The sequence below is a fragment of the Sceloporus undulatus genome, chromosome 5 (genome assembly GCF_019175285.1).
Source record: "Sceloporus undulatus isolate JIND9_A2432 ecotype Alabama chromosome 5, SceUnd_v1.1, whole genome shotgun sequence".
Taxonomy (NCBI): Eukaryota; Metazoa; Chordata; class Lepidosauria; order Squamata; family Phrynosomatidae; genus Sceloporus; species Sceloporus undulatus.
Window position 1 is genome coordinate 59,064,333 of NC_056526.1, and position 23,670 is coordinate 59,088,002.

Here is a 23,670-nt window from a genome sequence, read left to right on the forward strand (position 1 = left end):
GCCCAATAATTTGCCTGCACTGTATATATATGAACATTAATGCAATCAATGTGAGCATATGTCACCACTGGGAGGAATGGAAATTGAATTTCACTTTCAATTTTGCCCCCAAATTTTCAGTACTGCAAGAGATGAAATGTACCTGATGTACCTGAAGGTGAATGAGATGGCTAGATCTTTTGATTGGTGCTGTAATCTGGACCCAAAAATACAAGAAGCTTAACACGTAATAGAGCAGTGGAGACAATTATGCCAGTGTCAACCTCAGTTTTAATGATGGAATAACACTTGCTATTTTATTAACAACTTTTAAGGAAAGAAAAGATTTTCAGAATAATAAATAGTACAGTTTCTTAAAAAGAAAAACATAACATAACTTCAGTGTTTCCCACATTACTTTCCTCTTACTTATTCTGAATGCTAACAAATAATCAAATAAACTTTGCAAGATATCTGACAAAATCAAAAATGTTACATTTCAAAAAGCAACCATCAAAATTCAAATTATAGCTTTAAAAATAAAGGTATATTAACCAGTGTTTAAAGTTTAAGAATGTTTGGACTAAAATGAGTTCTGTTTTCCTTACGCAAACTGGTAGGAGACCAAGATAAGATTGGGGAATACAGAAACACAAAGTTCAAGTAAAAATATAAAATTCACATACGTGGCAATTGCCATTTCTAAATTCAAACACAGTATTTAAATCTAAACAACAGATGCATGAAGTTCCAAATTTAATGTTTGTTACAGTATCAGAAAAATGAACTTTAAGGTTGAGTTTAGTTTTAACTGTTCCCATGAACAGTCCTGGGGGCAGGGAACCCAAAGCAAAACACACATGCCTTTCACAAGCTGATGTGGCCATTTTGTCAAGGGATATGTGCAAGAGAAAGAACAAACACCTGGCTGTCATTCTCTTCCAACTTAGCAGCATTCCTTACAACCAACATTACTTCTTGCATCTGCCTTCGCTCATATGTGGCTTCGGGATGTATACCATTAGAATGAGGGCATGGTTAAAAAAAAGCAGTACTTCTTGTCTGGAAAGAGGGAAATGCTGGCAGTCTGAAATATAACAGCATCCAGTTATGCAAAACCTAAATGAATGCACCACAGAAGAAGCTTAAAGAGGGTGAAGAGGGGATGAATGCAGTCTTAATGTCCTGTTTTTAATAGCAAAAGCCCCACTGAGAATGCCGGACTCAGCTGAAAAATTCCTTTCTTGAGTGATACTTTATCATAAAAAAAGTTTATGCATCTTTCCATAGACATCAATCAAACACATGCAAAATATGCTTTCTCTATCATATCAGTCTATCCCTGGGGATGAGACAGCATGCCTTTGCACACCAAAAGAAAATGATGTGGAGCACAGCTGTCATATATGTACAGTAATTTTTGAACTGAAATAGTGCTATAACATAGTTTCTATCGGAACAAAATAATTTTAATATCAAGTATACCCTGCACACCACTAAACTCTTTAACTTTGATTATGTTTCCAATAAATTTAGCACACACACAGTACTACAATATTGCATGTGAAACAGGAAACCCAAACAAAATATGCCAAGTGATCATCTGATAACTAATTCTACTTCTAATTTTATGTTAACACTTTAAAATTAAACAACGATTGTCTTGGCAAATCTGAACATGAGAATTCCCCCTCAAACCTCAGTATTTTGAGGAGGGTTAAGCAGCCAAACATTTAAAATGAAGGCACTCTTTTTCAAGAGAACAATGCATCAAACACCCACCAGGTGTCACCACAGTGGCAAATATTCCTTAGATAATTTAAAATTAATGCCCAAAGAATTAGAAGAAGGGGATATGACTGCTGGATATGATTACTGAAATTATATCCATTAAAGTTATCCCAAGTAAATAATTTCCCCTTTGGGTGGCTACAAACATGAAACTAAAAGCAAGTCTTGTTTATACATTTATATAAACTTGTATTGCACACCCATTTCTTTGGTTTTATTTATCATACAGATTTGTGATAAAATATTCTAGAAAAGAAATAGTCAGTCAAATACAAAATCTTCCTCCTTCCATTATTTATCTTGCACTTAGTAACCAGCGTACAGAATCCAAGATGGCTTTTGAAATGTTTACACTTTTAAACAGATATTAAAACTATAAATAAAGCACTTATCTTCTTTCATTGTGAAGGGAAAAATGTAAATTACTATAACATAAACTTAGGAAAACAATACTATTTTACGGGGTTTTTTTAGCAGTGAAGGTTTGAGCCAAACCAGTTCAACTGCAACTTTAAACAGCTGGTGAATTAAAAGAATTCTGGATTAATTCTATAATGCTCAGATTTTCACTCATGCAAACCTCAACCTACTGTATCCATAATATTATAAAGCACATTCAAGATTATGACCCACATGCCGGAGCCTTTGCATAGCTCTGTTTCCTTTATATTAAAACCTATCTCAGCAACAGCACTGAATATATTAATTTCAGTAATACCAAAATATAAACGCTAAACCGTCTGTTCAATACATTAATCAACTTACAAAATCTCTTTTCCATGTCAACATCCTTCTCTTCTCCATTTCTTACCTTCTTTCCAACATTTCTTCTACCCTCTCTAGCTCACACATCTTCTACAAAGCATTTGGAAAACATTCTTCATATAAAAATAATTTTTTTGTAAAAGTACAGGGAAATAGTTGTAGAAAGATAGTGCAAATCAACTTGGATATCAAATAGCATGCTATTCCTAATTTTAAAAGGAGATTGGATTTCTAACAAAATTGAAATTTACACATCCTTTGTTTTAAAAGCTAATGTTAATGTTAAATTAACATTAAAGCAAAGAATGTCTCTATTCCCTAATATCTGTGAAAAGCGATTACACACAATCAACTACAATGAAGCCAACAATACGGTCTGCAAGTATTGCCATTTTCCTTTGCTTCTACATGCCAGATAAAGAATGTCAATTTATGAAGTCAAAAAATTGTTATCTGTTTTAAAGGAACAGTCATCCTCACGTTGGGTAGTGGGTTTGGCATGCTACTTAATATTTGGTAATGCACTTTTTCCTGAGTGTTCTTTGGCTCCATTTAACCTGGTTTCCAAACCCCACCAAGGGCTTCTTCAAGTTTGTTTCTGTATGCTGCATAGCGTCGTCTTAAGTTTTGTAACTGCTCATCTTCTTCCTTGTCCAATATACGTAAGAAATTCTGTAGTTCAGGAAGGCTAAAGGCTTCCCACTGCAAAAGAAAAAAAATGTTAGACTACAGGTAACAAAAATATATAGACACAATTGGCAAGAGCAGAGTGGTGGTTCTCGCTTCCGTTTGCCTGTTAAGCAAGCAGAAAACAATTGTAGATTAAAGCTGTTATACGCTTTTCCTCTGCCCAAAACTAAATCCATCCAAATTTCTGTTATGTTCCTCTTTTAGAAACATTACACACAAACAAGGGCTACTTCTGCAATATGTACTCCCCAAGAAAGCCAGGTGGAGAGAAACAACAAAAACAAGACTCCGTGAAACAAACCATCTGGCCATTTCAAGGACTACCTTGTTCCATAAAAGCCTGTCCAGTCTGTAAGATCTTTGGGAGAGGGGCCCTTTTCTCCCTATGCCCCCTACCACCAGAGGTACATTTGCTGGGGACAAGAGGGGGGCTTCTCAGTGGTTGTTCCCAGACTGAGAAACTCTCTGTTAGGGGTTCCCCATTTCTGCTAGAAGGCAAAAATGTTTTTCTTCAGGCAAACCTGTGGCATTTAAGTTAGTCTGCTACTTAGAGGATTTTAACTGGCTATGGCTCTTTATTTCTTTTTATGCCTGCGTTTTAAAATGATTTACATTTTAATTGAGATTTGTTTTATCTGCATTAGCCTCCTTGAGCACAATTTGTGGCATAAATCAATTGTTTGCTCTCTCTTCATATGTGTAAATCCTGAGGTGATCTGATTCCCGCAATGACCAAGCTCAGAAGGTACAACAAACTGCAGGCTTAGTTTTTTGTGGGTTTTTCGGGCTATGTGGCCATGTTCTAGAAGAGTGTATTCCTGATGTTTTGTCAGCATCTGTGGCTAGCATCTTCAGAGAACTGCAACTGCAAGCTTGCCTGGGCCAGTAAGACAAGAGTGTCTGCTTTTCACTTTTTAAATCATAGTTTACTGCTGTAGCTAAACCTGTATTTGTTGTTAATGAACTTCGGAATGATCTCAACTCATGGCAACTCTGTGAGTGAGGCATCTCCAAGACTCTCTATCCTCCACTGCTCTGCTTAGTCCCTGTAAATACACATAGTTCCCTGCTCTTTGTTTTAATTTTATTACTGTTCTGGAAGGGTCAGCAAAGAGCAGCCTTTGATCTGCATGTGGCTCCTTGGGCTGTATTTGTGGGCTCCCAGGGTTCAAAAACATTTTTCAAAACATATAAATAGTCTCCTAAGTTCTCTCTAGGGGCTGTGGGTGGGAATGCCACCATATTTTTGGGGGCCCCCCTTTTTCGGGCCATTTTATGCCCAGGAAAGAGCTTTTTTGATACAGGAAGTGGCTCAGAAGTGACTTTAAAGTCACTGAAAATAGCCTGGGGATCCAAAACTGAAGCAAAAAAGCACCCCATATAATTTAGAGTCCATTGGGAGGCGTGGGGAGATTGGGGGGGAGGTACATAAGACCTTTCTCCAACCCCCAATTACCACCCATACTGTTAAAGAAAGAAAACGTCTAAAAGTATAAATTTGATTCTAACTGATGAACAACCAACTCTTTTTTGTGTACAGTGAAGCAGGGAATATATATCTACTGAGAATAGTACACATCTACTCAGAAATTCTGGAAATTAAGAAGCTGGACCCAAGAAGGCACTTCCAAATTCTTAGCAGAAGTTCAGATGCAACTTACCAAAACTTCTCCAGTTTCATGCTCACGCAGAACAAAACTAAGCATGTCTGTTCTTGGGCCTGCCATCAACCGCAAGTAGAGAGGATGTTCCGTTTCTGAGAGTTTACACATATAAACTGGAGACAGCATTACAAAAAGAACAAGTAAATATACACATAGAATTTGTTCTGCATTAGAATTAATAAACACAGCAGACTGACCCATGGAAAATAATCATTGCAGCTATCTGATCACATTTATTCTCCTCAACTCCCATTTTATCCTCACAGTAACTGAAATACCATGTACAGCAGGCTGTATTTCAGAGGAAGGATCTGGCAAAACCATCTCTGAGTATTCCATGTCTAAGAAAATCCTATGAAATTTATATGGTCGCCATAAGTCAACAGACAACTTGAAGGCAAATGTACACACAAGAATAATTCAAAATGAAATCTGAATTTAGACCAACACACAGTTGCAAGTCTATAATTAAAGGAAATGTTCAGCTTGTTATATCTCCATTTAGTATGTCCATTTATACAACCTTTGCTTCTTTCAGCAATCAAACCAGAAACAAACTAAGTGAATATAATATCCCATTTCATCCAAAGGAGCTAACTATGATTACCAGCTTTGGAACAACATAGGATACTGAACCAATGTCAAATGAACCAATATTCTGGTCTGTTTGTTTTTTTTTTTTAATTTATATACCGCTATTCCAAAGATCATAGCGGTGAACAGCAAGTAAGCTAATGAGCAAGTAAGCTAATTTGCCCCCAACAGTCTGGGTACTCATTTTAGCGACCTCGGAAGGATGCAAGCCTGAGTCGAGCTTGGGCCCTTTTTCTGGTCTTGAACTCGCAACCTTGTGGTTTTGAGTGAATGGCTGCAGTACAGGCATTTAACCACTGCGCCACCAGGGCTGTGAAGATGGTAACCACACACTAAATATGAAGTCGAAGGGTTCATATTCATATGGCATCCATAGGTTTTGTGTTGTGAAGCTATGTTCTAGAAGAGTTTTCCTGACGTTTTGCCAGCAGCTGTGGCTAGCATCTTCAGAGTTCTGACATGGAAGAGAGTGGGGTATATAAACGGTTGGTTGAGGAGAAGCGATTTGGCATGTCACTCTGTTTATTGTTCTGTTGTTGAATGGCAACGCCTCAGGGTGTCTAATTAATGATCCACTGTCTGCTGATCCATGCAAATGAAAACCAGGTTAAAGGGGGGGGGGGGTTCTCAGCAGACAATGGAACATTAATTAAGTAGACACCCTGAGGCGTTGCCATTCCGTGGCAGAACAATACACAGATTAACATGTAAATCACTTCTCCTCAACCAACAGTATATATACTCACTCTCTTCCATGCCAGCATTCTCTGAAGATGTCAGCCATAGCTGCTGGCAAAATGTCAGGAAAGACTCTTCTAGAACACAGCCTCATAGCCCAAAAAACCTACAAAAAATTACAGGCGAAATGATTTGTTCATGTGGCTGCCGACTGTTCTGAAATGCGGCTATCCACTTCAAGCCAGGCAATCTCTTAGAAATGAATTATAACCAGCTACTGATGGCTGCTTTTCTATGCAAGACAATCAAAGGGGGAAATACTTGATTTTCAGAGTTAAGAATTAAGCTTCATTTATATACCGCTTCATACTGCCTAAGCAGTGTCTAAGCAGTTTACAACTGTAAGCTAATTTGCCCCCAACAATCTAGGTACTCATTTTAGCGACCTCCTTGGAAGGATGCAAGCCTGAGTCGAGCTTGAGCCCTTTTGCTGGTCTTTAACTTGCAACCTTATGGTTTTGAGTGAGTGGCTGCAGCACAGGCATTTAACCACTGTGTCACCAGGCACACAGTATCACGTAATTAAATTCTTATTACAACCTCCTTCTGGATTTAGGTACAATCTAGTCACTGGAGGTGCTAAGATTCAGGCACTGCCATCTTATATCATCATCATCATCATCATCAATGGTCCTGTACAAATAGTCTTGCACATCCATTTACATCTTCTACCAATTAAATTCTGCAGTTGTGTGTAGTTCTCAGATGATGATGCAACCATAGGTCCTCAAGGCATGTTATCTTGCTGAATCTGTATACATACAGTGAGCTCCAAATAGAAATCGGCCTAATAATAATAATCCCTAATCCCAGCCTAAAATAATTTAATACACATCTTTTATATAAAATCAGTAAAATCTGCTGAGCAAATTAATCTTTCTCAATACAGTGGAACCTCGCCTTACGCAGGGGATCCGTTCCGTACCTCCCCCCCCGCGTAAGGCAAATTCTGCCTATGCTTGAGACCCATTCAAGTGAATGGGGCTCGTGCACATGGTCATGCGCACGCGCCACAGGCGCACACCCCTTTCATCTGAATGGGACACGCTGCCCCTTGCGCCCTGTGCACTCCTGCGTGGCTTGAGCATGTACGCTCAAAGCCAGATATAATGCAGGCGCACTGTACATTCAAGTGTCGACATCATTGGTTAAAGCTCAAGTTATGCTTACAGGGAGTAAACATATTAAATAGGACATCTTTTCCCATCTATATCTCCTGCTTATTTATTTACTATTATTCAAGTACTGATGTAGTAGCATACTGTACCTTGATCTTCCTTGTGACAACGTTTATAAAGTGCAAACTTGGCAGGGTTATCAGCCACCAAAAACTTTTTGAGCAAGGCCTCAATGACTTCATGGACAGTGTTAGTGCTGCTTATGTGAAGGGTATTCACACAGCCATTAGGCAAATAAAAAGCGGTCTCGTTGTTGTTGCCATGCTTTCCTAGACTTGTGGGCCGTACTGTGATAGGTCTGCAAAGTTCCATCTGAACTTTGATGAAGCCAGTGTATACTCCACTGGAATTCTGCAACAGAATCAAACACATGCACATAGAATCAATGGATACTAAAACACATGCACTGCATCCTGCAGTGACCATTCCGCTTAGGTATTGAGTAACATCTATTATGTGAGTCTGTTTACTTTCATCCTCTATATATCCTTTGTCCACTGTCCTTTTTGTATCATGTTTATTAGACTGGTGCAGCATTTCAAGCTATCTGATGAGGAGGTCCAGTAATTATTTTTCTCAGTACTACATTTATGCCCATTGGCTCCAACTGTTTCTTTCCTGGAAACTTTCCAGGGACCAGCAACTGATGGCTAATAGAACACCAGTTAATGGGCCACCACTTTGAGTAGCAGTGTATTAAGACTAAAACCCATTATGGCTGAATCAAACTACTGCATAACATCTGGCAGTCAGAGTTTGTGGATCAAGCATGTGAAGGGGGTGCTCTACCCAGAATGGTGAGATGTGCCCCGGCTGTTTGGTCCATGAGCTAACTGTGATGCATGAGAATATTTTAAGTGCAAATGCACTTGAGGTTAAGAAATAACTACTTATGATATACTATGTGATATAAATGCATTTTCTAACTTAATTACAGGGGTGAATAAAGAAGCCCCTGCATACATCACTTGTAACTACTCAAAATAGTATACAAAAGTCTTACCAATGTCATCTTTAGCTTGTCAGTAACATCCGAATTATACATTTGGACTTTCTCCTTGGTTGCTTCTTTACTGAGGTAATTATGGGATTCTCTCTCTTTCTGAACATCCTGAATCAAAAGGGGTACAAAAGTGTAAACTTATAGAAAACATACAGAAAAAAATAGTACTACTAAATAATAACAAGATTTATTGATTATCTAGAAACATTAGGTACAGTATAGAAAACACGTTAAAAATGGAGAGGTGTGCACCAGGGTACAGTGTGTATAGATGTGTTCCAATTTTCATTCCATACCACAGACACATTTAATGGAACTAACATTTACTTCAAGGACACAGACATACCCATGTATATATGTATATACTCATGAAGTCTAGAAATTTTAGAAATGAAATTGGCTCCAACTTATCCATGGGTCAATGTAAGTACTGTATTTGAACGCTTTTCAGAAAAGGAAGCATCCCCTTCTCTGAGTAGAGTGGTGAAAGGTGAGAGCTTAGTCCATGTCAGGAGTGCTTAAAAGAAGCACTGATCCCCTCTACTCTCTCTGATGGGGCACTGATTCTGACTTTTGGAATGTCTGGGCAGGAAGATGGCAGCAGTGGTAGCTCTCTGGTGCTTCTCCTTAAGGATCACCAAGAGGAATCCAGCTTTGAAGGAATTTAATAAGACATCTGTTTATGTTTGTCAGTTTTTCAGGGTTAAAATCAGGCAAAGTTATCACACTGAAGTTAAAGACTATAATTACTGCTAACATAGGTACAAAACAGACAGGCCAAAAGCATCACCTCAGGGTCAATCTAGGAGCATGGCATTCAGATAAGGTACACGCCTGGATCGGGGTAAAGCCACACCATGGCTGCCTAAGGCAGCCCAAAGCCAGCCACGAAAGGAACGCAAAGAAGCACTCCTTGCCGGTGGTCCACTGCAGACCACAGCGGTGCCCAGCCTCGGGACTGTGGCATGGTTCTACACCACTCGGGGTGCACTTGCGGTTGGAGTGGCTAGAGACCACTTCAAGCCACCCATATGATTGAGGCCATAGCTGCCATTTTCTTTGCTTTGCCTTGTTATCCTTTATGATGTATTGGTTTTCTTAGCCCCATCTGTGCCTGGTCACCTCTCCCACACATTGCACAGCCACAATTTACCACAGTTTCTTCTTCATCCACCCTAAAGTCTGCATTAGGATGAGCACAGTTATGCCGGCCATAATTCTGTAAGTTCTTTGGCATAGTTTTCCTTTGCTTCATCAACTTATTCTTTGTTACATGCCCAAAGTTCTAGCCTCGACTTATCCACAGGTCATATCAAAATCCATAATTTTGGCCGACAGACCTGCCCTTTCCCCTCATATATGTGTTCAACTTACACCTGAGTATATATGGCAACACATTTCCATCTTATCTATAAAAACCCCCACAAACTTTCCCATACAAGACATTTAGTGAAAGAGTTACATTCTGGACTTTGGATAATATATGGGAATATAGTAGATGGGAGTTAAGTTACCCATGCTTCTGTTCTCTTAAACAATCCAAATACAGCCAAATTAACATAATCCAATATTACCAACACCAAGAATGGGCTCCCTTAGCTTTTTTCTTTGGCGGTCCTGACAGGTCTCACAAAGTTTGGCACTTTGAAAAACAACATACATTTTAATGGATAACTGTGCTCCCAGAAGCCCCCAGAAAGTGTTGTTCCTCCAAAACAAGGCATATGCAAGTGGTTTCCCCACTTCCAGTTGCTGTTACACCACTGAATTCCAATGACCTCCAGTAGGATCTGGAAGGGAACCAACCTCACACCTGCTAAAGTTTTCCATCCCCGATCTACAAAAATGTAAAGTACAAATAGAAGCAGTACACTCAGAGCTACTAGCCCATCTTTACACAAAACACAGCCAAATTCACTTGCACTCATTGCCCAACTATTGAGATTTTATTGACAGAGCACCTTATTTTATTACATATCTATCAAAACTATGTGGGGTTTAAGTATGCAAACACTAATCTACCTTGAAGATTATAGTGTTAAAAGACAACTTGGCAGACAGCTTTCAAATACAAAGCCAGTGTAGTGCAGTGGACAGGTCAGACCAGGATTCAGAATACCAAGTTCAAATCCCTGCTTAAGTAAAGAGCTCATGAAATAAGCTAACCAACGCATAGCTCTAGTGCAAGACTAAAATACCTCTTCAAAGTCTTTAGAAGTACAATGTACAGGATACAAACAATCATTTTAAAAAGATGGTACAGAACACAATTCCTTCTGGGATCCCAACTAAAGCATTTTAATATTTTGAAATGAAAATTAACGAATAAGTTTATCCATTCTAAAATGTGTCCAGCAGGGGAAAAAAACTTTCAGTTGTTTAGGAAATGGGTGTCCAGTAGTTATTGGATTTCTAGTACAGTAGTGGGATACAGATCTGCTGTAAAAGTAAGTTCTTATGTCCTTAGCTGTTTACTCCAAATAGTATACCAATTTTTTAACAGTCCATTGTAAATACATTTGCTAAGAACAGGATATATTTGGGGGAAAGCCTTTCTTTCCAACCCACACTTAAAACTAAGGTTATAAATACAACCTCTCCATTTGTACAAACACCATATATAGTATCAAAAGTCTCAGCTCTCAACATTAGTGAACTGACATTTCCATTTAATTACCTTAGCACTTATGCTATCCTCCTGGTCACATCCAATAGAGAACCAAAATATTCACAACTTGGCTCACAGTGGTTATGTCAGCCAAATGGTTTACATGTAAACTCTTGTGTATAGTGGGCCCACAATATTAGCGGGCTAACTATCTGTGGATTTGAGCACCCATGAATTGCCATGCCCCATTTTATTAAATGGTGGTGCATGGATGCCAGACACACTAGCATAAATATGTGCATATTGTTGCCATTGAATAAAATGGGCTGCGACCATCCACATTTCTTCCCACCCAGGGGGGGACCCTGCGGATGGTAAGGGACCACTGTATTTAAAAATCTCCCCTCCAATTATTTTTGTGTGAGCTGTAAAGAGCATTAAGGCACTAGCAGCATGGTAAGCATAATAAGCATAACCTGATCTACTCATATCAAGGCTTGTTGTCCTTGAAGTTATGAAAATGAAACTAAGGGGATTTCTAAAAGCATGCAGCAATGTTTATGTTTACATTAAACTGACATATATGCACACAACTTTATCAGTAAACAAATCCTATTTATATAAGCCAGTTCTGTAACACCACATGAAGACCATGAAATTATCCTCTTTCTGCTGGGTGAATCTACAATGAAAGTCTCTTCCACAGAATACAAAATATAAAGTGAACCAAAAATATAACTTCATTTATTTGTGCCTGCCTGTGTGAAAGAGAGTGAATGAGAGACTTATATGTTCTTGCGATACTAAAGTAACTGATCAAGTTTATCATGCTCTCATACCAAAACTACCAGTTCTTTCATACCCTATAAGGCTTTGCTTTAACTGCTGGCATGCAACCCAGTTCTAAACAGAGCTAGTTGTTTAAAGTCTGGAGGCTAAATTGTAAGAATAGCATTCAGACTCCTGGCACTTGGTTTATAGCAAGAACAGCAAGGTTACACACTCATTTAAAACAGAATAGGAGGATATCAGTATTTTGCTGGGAACATACTTTCTGAACAAACTTTTCTAAATTGTTCAACCTATTTTGCAATTTATTATGTACATGAATTTATGTAACATACTGCTATGACTGGTATTGTGTCACATGTTTTTACCCAAAATCTCTTTTGAGATGGCATGGAGGAGAGTAAGTAAGTAAAGGGGGGGTGAACAGGCAACCCACGAAGAAGGTTAAAATGAGACACAGAGGGCCTATTAATGTGATACAAAGGAGTCTATGAGAGACTTTCCACAGACCAACCAATGAACAGTCAAGATTATGCACTATACTACAATCTTTCACAAAGAAGGTGTTTCTCCTCCATTCTGGAGCAACTATGCAAGTGAACACACTGGCTGTAAAACCATTCATTAACAGCTGCTCAGAGAAGTGAGGCCAAGGAGGCTGCATTGTGAACAGGCATATCACAGATGCAATTGTCACACAAGGTTCTTTACCTACATACCATCCAGCTTCACCATTTCGACTGCAGGCTGGATCAGTGCTAATACTGACAATTAAGTAACTTCTCCAGGAAAAAAAAAAATTAAAAATAGCTTGGTATGGAAGTATGGCTTCCATCTTTGCCTTCCTGTCTCTGCATCAGTACACCTACAGCTACTGACACAAAAGCAGACCAAAAAAGACTTTGCAAAGAAGAGAACTTGAGGGAGCACTGATGTGGCCATCAGAAGGAAGTGTGCCCAGATACAAGGAGTAGTATATATTGTAGCCATAAAGGCAGTCTACATGACAGACAAGGGAAAAATATATTTCTAGTCCTTCTGTATACTGATAAATTTGCTGAGTATGTGCTGATGGGAAAGGAGGCAAGTCAGTGGACCTCTAGGTTCTCCCTGCTCTGTTTGAAAGTACAGTTTATTATGGTCCAGTAGCACTCACCCCAAATAAGGCACACAATCCCACAACATGAAGAGAATCGGGGGAAATGACTGGAGTTAATTATCAACTTCTATAAGATACCATGCATCATGGATTTCTTTTTGAAATACAATATACAGTGGTACCTCGGGTTACGAAATTAATTCGTTCCGCGGCTAATTTCGTAACCCGAAAAACCTTCGTAACCTGAATTGCCATAGGCGCTAATGGAAAAAAATAGCTCTCTGCTGCCCTCCGGTGGCGGCATAGCGCCGAGGTTTTTTCGTAACCCGAAAAAACCTTCGTAAGCCGAAACAATAAATCCCTATGGGATTTTTTCGTATCCCGAAAAATTCGTAAGCTGGGTAATTCGTATCCCGGGGTACCACTGTACCAAAAAACTACATTCCTCAAGGTTACCTGCTACAACTGATTCTTGGGAACAGGCCTCAAATCATACATTTTGCTATTTCTAAGTCCCAGGAGGAGACTACTGAAGTCCTCTAAACTCTTGGAGGCCACTACAGAATTCTTCAAACAAGATTGTGTATATACTCATGTATAAGTCTAGAAATTTAGGTCAAAAAATTGAGACAAAAAAACTGTCAACTTACCCATGGGTTAATGTAAGTACTGTACTTTAACTCTTATTTTAAAAAAGGAATCATCCCCTGGTGAAAGGTAAGAGCATAATCTGTACTGGAAGCACTGACCCTCCTCAGTTCTCTCATCCATCCAGCCTTCAGTATGAGCACAGTTATGCCTGTTGGAATTTTGTAAGTTCTTTGGCACTGTTTTTCTTCGCTTCGTCCTTTATATCCTTTGTTACATACCCTTAAGTTTTACCCCTAACTTATTCATGTGTCATATCAAATTCCATTATTCTGACCCCAAAACCTGTCTTTAGCTTATGTCTGAGGTCAACTTATAGTTGAGTATATACAGTATCTCCCTTCTACAATTCAAAATTTTCTAAAACTACTTCTGTTAACACCAGTATTTTACCTAGACAAATTAGCGAAACCATGATCAAATCCAGATGTGTCTATAAACTTTGTTTTCTGTAATTTATTTACAACATCTGAATGCCTCATCAATCAACAGTCATCTGGACTGTCTACAAAAATTATGAATCAACAACAAAAATATACAGTTGCAATGTATGATAAAAGCAATACAAACATCAAAACCTATCATAAAAGTACTCTTAAAATCAGCATAGGAAAAATTAGTGCCACGTTCTAAAAATATGGTGAGCACATGGAGGATAAGGCTATCAATGGCTGTGTTGGTTTACGACCATAATAAAGATTCTGTGCTCTATCAATGATAACTTGCGATAACTTCAGGTCTTAAGGCAGCGTATACCAAGCTTTAAGGAAATATGACCAGGAGAGTGTGACTGTGCTGACATCCTGCTTATGGGTTTCTCATGCTGCTGCTCACTCTGGGAACAAAATGCTGGACTGAGTAAGGCTCCACTTTGATCCAGGAGGGCTCTTCCTATGTTCACATAAGCCTAATGAAACAAAAACTATTGACCTGCTCACAAAAAGGCACAATGAAAGTGCCAAGTAGGTCATTCTCTTTGCTACCAGTAAAAAGGCTCTGTCTCTAATAACCATCCAACTCAGCTCATTTGACTGAAGCATCTAAAAGGACCTACGTTTAGAATCTTCAAGTAATTATAGAAGGAGGCCATCATTTTGTATGAATTTTAAACAACTATTCTGAAAACATTGTGGGCAAAACTGTATATTTGTGGTATTTTAACTTCTGGAAAATACAAGGGGTCTGAAAGCTTTGCTACTGCTTTAATCAGGCTACTGAACTGTCCAAAATGGAAGTAAGCAAGCTGACTCTAGCTTGAAAAACAGTGTGCTTTCCTGCCTCTCCTATATGGAATTCTAAACCTCAATAGCTCCCTGTTCTGTATAATTTCTGGCATCAACTATATGGAGGAGATCCATCAAATTACTAGCCTGGACAGCTTCGAGAAAGCTGTCAAGACGCATCTCTACTGGCAGGCCTTTCCCAAATAGAAACACCCAGCCAAAATGAGACTCTCATCTTGTATTGTGTACCACTTTCCCATTTGCTTTATTTAATTTAATTTAATTTTAAACTGTTCATCTTAATTTACAGTTTTAATTATAATATGTTTAATTCGGGGGGGGGGGGAGTGGGGAACAATGCACTGTACAGTATTACATTTTTGTATGGAAATTTTAATATGTAAGCCGCTTCGGTTATTTTCTAACAGAGAAGCGTGATATAAATAAAGTTGTTGTTATTATTATTATTATTAAGGACAGAACAACTCTAAGACCTTCAAATGATGTCTCCATGCATTAGCAGGAATGTATATAGGAAGCTGCAATTGCTACAGATTGAAGTGAAATAACCATTAAGGGACAAGATACTACATTTGACCTTTAAATGAAAAAGGATTTTCTAAAACTGCAGTGGAAAGAAAACAAAACCCACCTCAAACACATCTAGATTTTGGACATAAACCCTCAAATCAGGTTGTAAATAAGCAAGTTATTCTACTAACTCCGGAAAGAGGCCATCAGGAAACACAGAGAGAGTGGCTTTGTTCTTAAGGGTACATGGAATAATGTGTGTTGATTTAGTAATCCAAGGCCCAAACACTTTCTTATTTTTTAAACAGCAACTTCCCTATTTGCATGCTCAGGAAATCAGTCACAAGGAAATGTTGCTGCTCCACCTTTCCTTCAAGCCAAAGTCAAGATTTCACCTTAGAACGTTGTTGTTAAGCTCACATCAAGATATGTATTTTATCTATTGTTTCTTGAGTGGAAAAAGTGTTAATAGTTTACAAAACACAATAAATTAACAGATTCCTAATCTTTAAAATAACCAGATCTCAACAGTATATAAGACCAATCAAAGTTACTGTGTATGCTTCAGTTTTCATCATTATTGTTTTGTGCTTCCCTAGCCATTTTGCAGTCATAAAGACTGCAACTCAGTATTTTGCAAAGAATTTTAAATTCAATGTCAATAACCAAACATTAACTGGAAAAAGCTATAAGCATAAAAACTGCACGCACGCACACAGAGAGAGAGGGGGGGAGGGAGAGAGAGAGAGAGGGAGAGAGAGAGAGAGAGAGAGAGAATTAGCACAGACTATGATTCAGATGATGCTCTATCTTACATCACACTGGGGGTACTCCACACAACAACACATACTGCCACTGGTGAAAACATTTATATTTTTCAAGCACAGTAATAACCATGCTCACTTGCTCTCTACAGGCCATGTATCTTTGACTGTGTACCTTGAGAGTCTTTCATTTTTAGCCAACGAACCTTAGCATATCAGGAAGAGTGTAACTAATTTTAGGCCATCAGCTGAATTTATCTCCCCTGGTATTTTAAATACATATTATTCAACAGCTCCTGACAACCATGATATGGTTTCAAAAATATGCCAGGATGGTGCAAAAAGACAGCATGGTGCAGTGTCTTCAGCGCTGGACTACAACTTTGGAGATATGGGTTCGATACCCCATTTGGCCATGGAAACCCAATAGGTGACCTTGGGCAACACACACTTTCAGCCCCCAAAACTCCATGATAGGTTTGCCTTAGGATTGCCATGGCAGAAACAACCTGAAACCACTCAATAACAACAAGTAAATTAACCTGATCTGTAACCTTTTCATGCTTACCTATCTGCAAAAGCAGAGGGTACAGAGGGGCTACACAATTATCACTTAATAAATGTTAACAGGAGATTGTTCCATACTTCACCAAAGCCTCTAGCCTAGACATAGTAGGACCAATGAAAATATTTTTTTCAAGTGTTTATATTACAAATACTATCAAAGTGCAACAGCACTCTAAAAGGCAAGCTACTGGGCATTTTTTATCCAGGTTAATTAGCCATTTTCAGAACTCCCAACCCATAGAACACTAGCATTATCAAAGAGAAATCACACTATAGCTCTTCTGTTCAATAGAGTAACATTACAATCAGAAATAAACAGATGAAGCTGTGGAACCATAATATCCCAAAAGATAATAAAAAGAGAAATAAGAGTATTAAATTAAATATTCTAGTGAGATGTAACCATTAGCACCACTACAAGCTAGTAACTGCTCATAGTCATTACTCAGAATATTGTTATCATTGTAGGTAATGAACAGATAAGCTTCATGTGCTCACATCTTCAGGGCTGACCGAACTGATAAAAGTGATGTAGCTGAACAATTTAAAAATGTAAGCCAAAAAAAAATCAATCCTTTATTAGGAAAATTCTCTTTTAATTAACCTAATCAAACTACTGAATAAGCTTTCACATTCTCCAGAACCATCACCAAGGTCCCCAAATGCTGCAAATACATTGCAAATATTGAGAGTGGTGCAGAATAGCTACCATGGATAATCACAATGGCAATTTCCCAAAAGCAAATTGAGGCTAAAAGAAATGTAACAGGGTAAAGGTGGTATCTGTGTTACAAAAACATGAAAGCCCTGCTTTGATACCACCGTTTTCTGCTCTAACACTCATTTCAAAGGCAGAAAGCTGATGTGACTCATATACAAATAACATGGACAAGAAAATGAGTATGAGACAAAACCTACTTTTTTCTAGGAATGCATCAAAATGAAGTGCTCAACTGCAGCTGCTCACCATTTTTATTTTCTTACAGTGCTGGGTAAAGGGAAAGTGGAACTCTTAAGCCATTCTTGGAAATAATGATAGCACATTGGTGAGAAATGATACTTCATTCTGAAGCACAATAGCATTTGAGTTAATTTTTAAGATATAAATAATCCTAAAAAATCAACACTATGTTTCCAGGTACACTTGTACCAATGGAGATCACAAGCGTTACATGTTATAAACTAGATGAGAAAATCATCAGCCCTCCAGAGAGATGCTCTTGTATTAGCAATGGTGGAGCATTCTTCACCATTGGCTAGGCTAGCTAGGACTGCTGGGATTTGCAGTTCAACAGCAACTGGAGGTGCAGATGATTCTAATTCTTGTGTTAAACAAAAGAATGGGATGCTGAAGCCATGAAACTTGCATTTAGTCTTAAGAGGAAAGGTGAGAGGAGATATGAGACATTCAAGTTCCTAAGCAGGTTCCATAAAGATTTTATATTTTCCAAAATGGCAAATAAACCATTTAATACCTAACAATGTAATGCTATGAACCTGGAAACTGCTCACACAATTGCCACCCACATACCTACAGTGGTGCCTCGGGTTACGAAATTAATTCGTTCTGTGGCACCGTTCGTAACCCGAAAAGCCTTCGTAAGCCGAATTGCCATAGGCGCTAATGGGGAAAAGCCGCGATTCCGTGCGAAAAAGCCGAAAAAAGCACCAAAAGTTTTTTCGTAACCCGAAAAAACATTCGTAACCCGGAACAATGTTTTCCTATGGGATTTTTTCGTATCCCGAAAATTTCGTAACCTGGGTATTTCGTATCCCGAGGTACCACTGTAATTAAACAGGATAAGCTAGTTTATAAGTCTCATAGAAGACACTATATGCTTCAGGGTAAAACTAAAAAGATTTTGTATTTCTTGTACATGAACTATGCCATCTATTTAAATTAAGGTTGACTGAGTTTGTATTGTCACCTACTATTTGACAAAATCTGACCATGGCCCAGTAGCTTGTGAAACTAGGGATCTGTGAACTTTGGCTTGCCTTAATGACTACCTGTGATAGGTCTGTTAAGTAAGAAACAACTTGAAGTCAAACAACAACCTCATTTTCACATACAACTAGTCACTATTTGCGGCTGTTGCAGGACGCTACCAAAGTCCTTCAGGTATATTCAATTAGACCTCCCATAAATCCTCAGTAAGCATGAACAAGTTTAGTAGGGATGATAAGAACTGTAGTCCAGTACATATGGAAAGGTGCTGCTGAAGAAGATTATAAAACTTTGTTTTGTTTACCGTATATACTTGACTATAAGTCAACCTCATGTATAAGTCAAGGGCAGGTTTTGAAACCAAAATTATGGCTTTTGATCTGACCCATGGATAAGTTGAGGGTAAAATGTAGGGGCATCTCACAATTATTATTAAAGGATGTAAAGGACGCCTCCACACACCCCATGCCATCGGGGAGAGAGGCCAGAGGACTTGCCTGTGCCTGTTTGGGGTGTTTCCCTCCACTGGGAGGAGGCCGGTGGCAGCGGCCTCTATAAAATCCCGGCTCGCCGGCCCCGACGGAGGACGCCTCCACACCCCCCACGACATCGGGGAGAGAGGCCAGAGGACTTGCCTGCGCCTGTTTGGGGTGTCCCCACTGCCGCTGTTGCTAGCGCGGCCGGAAGAACTGTGGCTTGTGCCCTGATACCATCTGGGCAATCTGGAGTCTTTTGTTTTTGTGGTAACTCTGGGGGTTGGAGGACTAATTGCTGTTTGGATATTGTTATTGTTGTTATGTAATATTGGCTGTTTTGTGATATGCACTGAGAATTATATTGTTGCCTTTGTATTGAGATGTATTGCCATTGATGTTATGATGTTTTTGAGATATGCTGTATTATGTTATTGTTTGCGAATTGCTGTAAACCGCTTTGATTATTTCTTTAGAAGAGCGGTATACAAATAAATATTATTACCCTGTGTTATTATTATTATTATTATTATTATTATTATAATTATAGAATGAAGCAAAGTAAAATAATGCCAAAGAACTTACAAAATTCCAGAAGGCATAACTGTTTGTGCTCATACTAAAGGCTGAGTGGATGAGAAAACCAAGGGGTTTCAGTGATTCCCGGGCAGATGACACTCGCCTTTCCCTAGGGGATGGTTCCTTTTTTTAAAAATGAGAGTTAGAGTACAGTACCTGCATTGACCCTTGGATAAGTAGACTCAGGGTTTTTGGGTCAATTTTTTGACCTAAATGTTTAAACTTATACATGAGTATACACAGTATTCTTCTTTTTCCAAGTACATTTGGCCCTTTGTATCCATGGATTTTGTATCCACCGATTCAATCATCCACAGCCTGAAAATATTAAAAAATAATATAAATTCCAAAAGCAAACCTTGTTATTGCGGTTTTATATAAGGGACACCATTTCACTGTGCCACTGTATTATATGAGACTTCAGCATCCACACATTTTGGTATCCATGGTGGGTCCTGGAAACAAACCCCAGCAAATACCAAGGGCCCACTGTATTATAAACTAATGAAAGTTAGGGCAAATGTTGCAGTAACATTTTTAACATCAACACTAAATATCTGATTTATACCTGACCAGTACTGTCCACACGGACAGGACCTAAAGCAGCAGTATTTCCCATTACTTCTGCTTGATCATTTTGACTAAAGATGTCAGCAATTCTGTCTTCTGTATACAAGTGTATCTACCCTCACATTGCAGAGAAAGCTTTTCCAGTACAGTATCTTCTATATACCGTGTATATAGTACCATCCCTGGATGCAACTTGTTTCCACATACAAGTCCAAACCACTCTGCAGATCCAGCTTTTGCAGTATGATTCAGAGCTTTGTTTTTCTACATATAAAAAAACAATTTCTGTGATTTTTATCAGCACTAAGATTTTTAACTTTCTTTCCAAGAGGATCTTATCTGAGGGACACTTGAAATAACATTCTTTTCTCCAGACTTTCAGTGGTAACCTAGCCTGTGCATGCGCTTATCTCATTTGAGAACCAGTATTTCCACTCACACAATAGGCTTGTCTTTTCTGTTTTGTCAACATACAAATAATCTTTCCTTTCCATTTCTTCACTTAGTGTTGTTCTCTGCCTGCGTCCTTCATACAGGCATTGCAGAATTGATGTTTGACCTATCAAGATATCCACCTATTCCAACGTTACTCTTATTCATCTCTTCATTTCACATTTATTTCAATCCAGTTTTCCTTGGATTTCACAATCACCTATGTCCGCATACCACTACTTTGCTACCTCAGATCTATCCTTTCTTCACTCCAGGCTCTTGACACTTTCCAACAAAGCACTGCCAATTACTTTCATACCACATGGGAATCCTCAAAGTGAAAACTGGGGGTTCTACAAAATTAGAGTAGAAACGTTCCACTTTTGCTCAATTATTTTTCCTACAAAACCACTGTAAATGCAGGTTAAATGTGCCTTTCCTTCTCATACTGCCAAGAAATATCTTGGTTCATGACCAGCAGTACACACTTGCAAGAAGCTCTAGGTATCTTGAGCCAGCCCTTCTGAGCCAAAACAAGGAGGGCTCTGTGGGAGGCTGTTGTCAAATTCTAGGGCCCCAAGAGCGCCAGTTCTCTTGGTTCTCTTGCCCCCATTTCCTGGGAACTATCAGCCTGAATAGTGATAATTCTATCTTTTCTTGGAGGTGGGAATAGGGAAAATTCTTCAAAGCCTGAACACTGCCTCCCTGCAGCCCTTTTGCTTTCCTCTTAGGCTGGGAAATTTTGACTTGCCCAAAGTCACCCAGTGGCCTTTCATGGCTGAGCAGGATTCAGAGTCTTGTCTTCCAATGTCCTAGTCAAACAGTCCAACGATTACACCACAATGGCTCTCATGCTACAACAGAGTATAATAAAACCTTTCTCATACACAATACTTTCAGCCCATGTTTACAGATATTTACTGAAAAACAAATTGCACTTGTTTCTGTTTCCCTTGCTGTCAAATCCACATGCCTATAGGAGTATAGCAGGAACTCTTTTAAGTTACTGTATAAACTCATGTATAAGTCTAGAAATTATAGCCACAAAATTGACCCCAAAAACCTGAGTCGACTTATCCCTGGCTCAGTGTAAATACTGTACTTTAATTCTTCTTCTTCTTCTTATTTTTAAAAAGGAACCAACCCCTGGTGAAAGGCAAGAGTGTAATCTGTCCTGGAAGCACCAACCCCACTCTACTGTCTCATCCACCCTTTAGTACTAGTTATCCTTGCTGGAATTTTGTAAATTCTTTGTCACTATTTTCCTTTGCTTCATCCTTTAGATCCTTTCTTATATGCTGCTAAGTTTTACCCTCAACTTATACATGGGACATATCAAAATCCATATTTTTGGCCCCCAAACCTGCCCTCGACTTATACATGTAGTCGACTTATAGTCAAGTATATACAGTATGTTTGAATGCTTAGTAGAAAAGTCTATACCTATAGCTTAGCTATTTTTGTTTAGTTTAGCTATAACTGAACTCTCAAATCTGCAAACAAGGCTTTTGCCACCACTAAGCACATGAAGCTTTTCCTAGCCTGCAGATGCAGTGGTGGAAAAGCTTCACCTGCTAAAATGTCTTACTCATTTGCAGCTGTTCAATAGTCTCATTAATCTGGCCGGCACTTATGTCTCAAACTGTAACTGGAGAACTAGGCATCTTTTCTAAAACCAGTTTCCCCTGTTAGACGTTTTATTTGGTATTCATTGTCACACTGTTTTTCAAAGAAAGAATTGGAAATGAAGGTAAAAGCACAGCAAAAAAAATGGCAATACTAAAAAACAACAAAAAGAGTGGGACGATGGAGATTAAGAAGATGCCAGGAAGAAGTTGTAGCAATGAAAATGGCCATCTTGGGAAGGGGGAGAGCTGGAGACTTGCTCTTCCCTCCAACATTCCCTTCTCCAGGGCTATATCTGCATTGCAGAAACAATGCAGTTTGGCACGGCTTTAACTGCCATGGCTCAAAGCTATGGCATTCTAGGATTAGTAATTGTGTGAGATATTTAGCCTTCTCTGTCAGAGAGCTCTGGTGCAACAACAAACTATAAATCCCAGGATTCCATAGGATGGAGCCATGGCAAGTAAAGCATGGTGAAACTGCATTATTTCTGCAGTGCATTAAAAGTGACCCTTTTAAAAAACTAGTTTGACCCCGACACAGGATTAAATTAAACTAGGTGCTGGTTTTGCTAACAGATTTTTTAAGATGCTATGACATTTTAGGGATAGAAGTACAAAAATCATGACACATTAAAGTAGATACCTAAACCTATATTCATTCTAAATTTCTTCATCTTTTTAAGTATTTTGACAGTCTGGCCTTTTTCTGTGCAAAACTAAGGTCCATGGCCCAGCAGTACAAAGGAAGGTTTCGCTCTGTTAGTAGTAACCAAAACATTCAACCAAATAAACTGATCCAGATACTAATAACAAACCTTTTTTTTTTAGAATAAGTTTATATATAGCAGTTCTCAAGCAAAATCTTCTGAAATAATCCAATATATGTTTATCACGTATTCCAAATTCATACCTGCAGGCTATTTGAGTTTTATCTATAGAAAAGGAATTAAGAATATTAAGCTTATTAGATCTCACAACTGTCTGAACATCCTAATACTTGATTTTAGGGGAGGGGAGTGTACTTGCTCTCATAGCAACTCCAAGTCCAAGCAAATGTTTATGGCAGAAAGACAGAATCTTGAACAAGAAGATATAAAGGACCTATCACCAGTTCTGGTATTAGTAATGTAAACTCAAGTGACTTTTTGAAATCCAGAAGTATATAATGATTTGGAAGTCAGTTTTTAAGATCTCAACAGTTTAACATCCAATGAAAATGAACAATGTATATGCAGCCATGACAGTTTGGGGAATATAGTACTTGTCTTAAGGAAGTGTAGCAGGAATCTTCAAATTAACTGTACTTTGTCCATTTGTTTGAAAAGGATAATGATACTAAGGAGTCTGAAAAGAAATAGGTAGTTGGAAGTTTTCTTCTGTCCTCTATCAAACCACTCTAGTTAATTCAG

General features: G+C 38.6%; 1 protein-coding gene across 4 annotated transcripts in view; it reads right to left on the reverse strand.

Moving 5' to 3' along the window:
- Positions 1-250: 250 nt before the first annotated feature.
- The window catches only part of RASSF3 (Ras association domain family member 3), an 80,775-nt gene continuing 57,355 nt past the window's right edge, over positions 251-23,670 (reverse strand). For all 4 annotated transcript variants that reach the window (XM_042468445.1, XM_042468446.1, XM_042468447.1 and 1 more), the window contains 4 exons: positions 8,403-8,510; positions 7,489-7,750; positions 4,887-5,002; positions 251-3,237 (listed from right to left, as the gene is read on the reverse strand). In XM_042468445.1, coding sequence (XP_042324379.1) covers positions 3,088-3,237; positions 4,887-5,002; positions 7,489-7,750; positions 8,403-8,510 — 636 coding nt within the window. In that variant the 3' untranslated portion in view covers positions 251-3,087. The remainder of the gene's footprint in view (positions 3,238-4,886; positions 5,003-7,488; positions 7,751-8,402; positions 8,511-23,670) is intronic.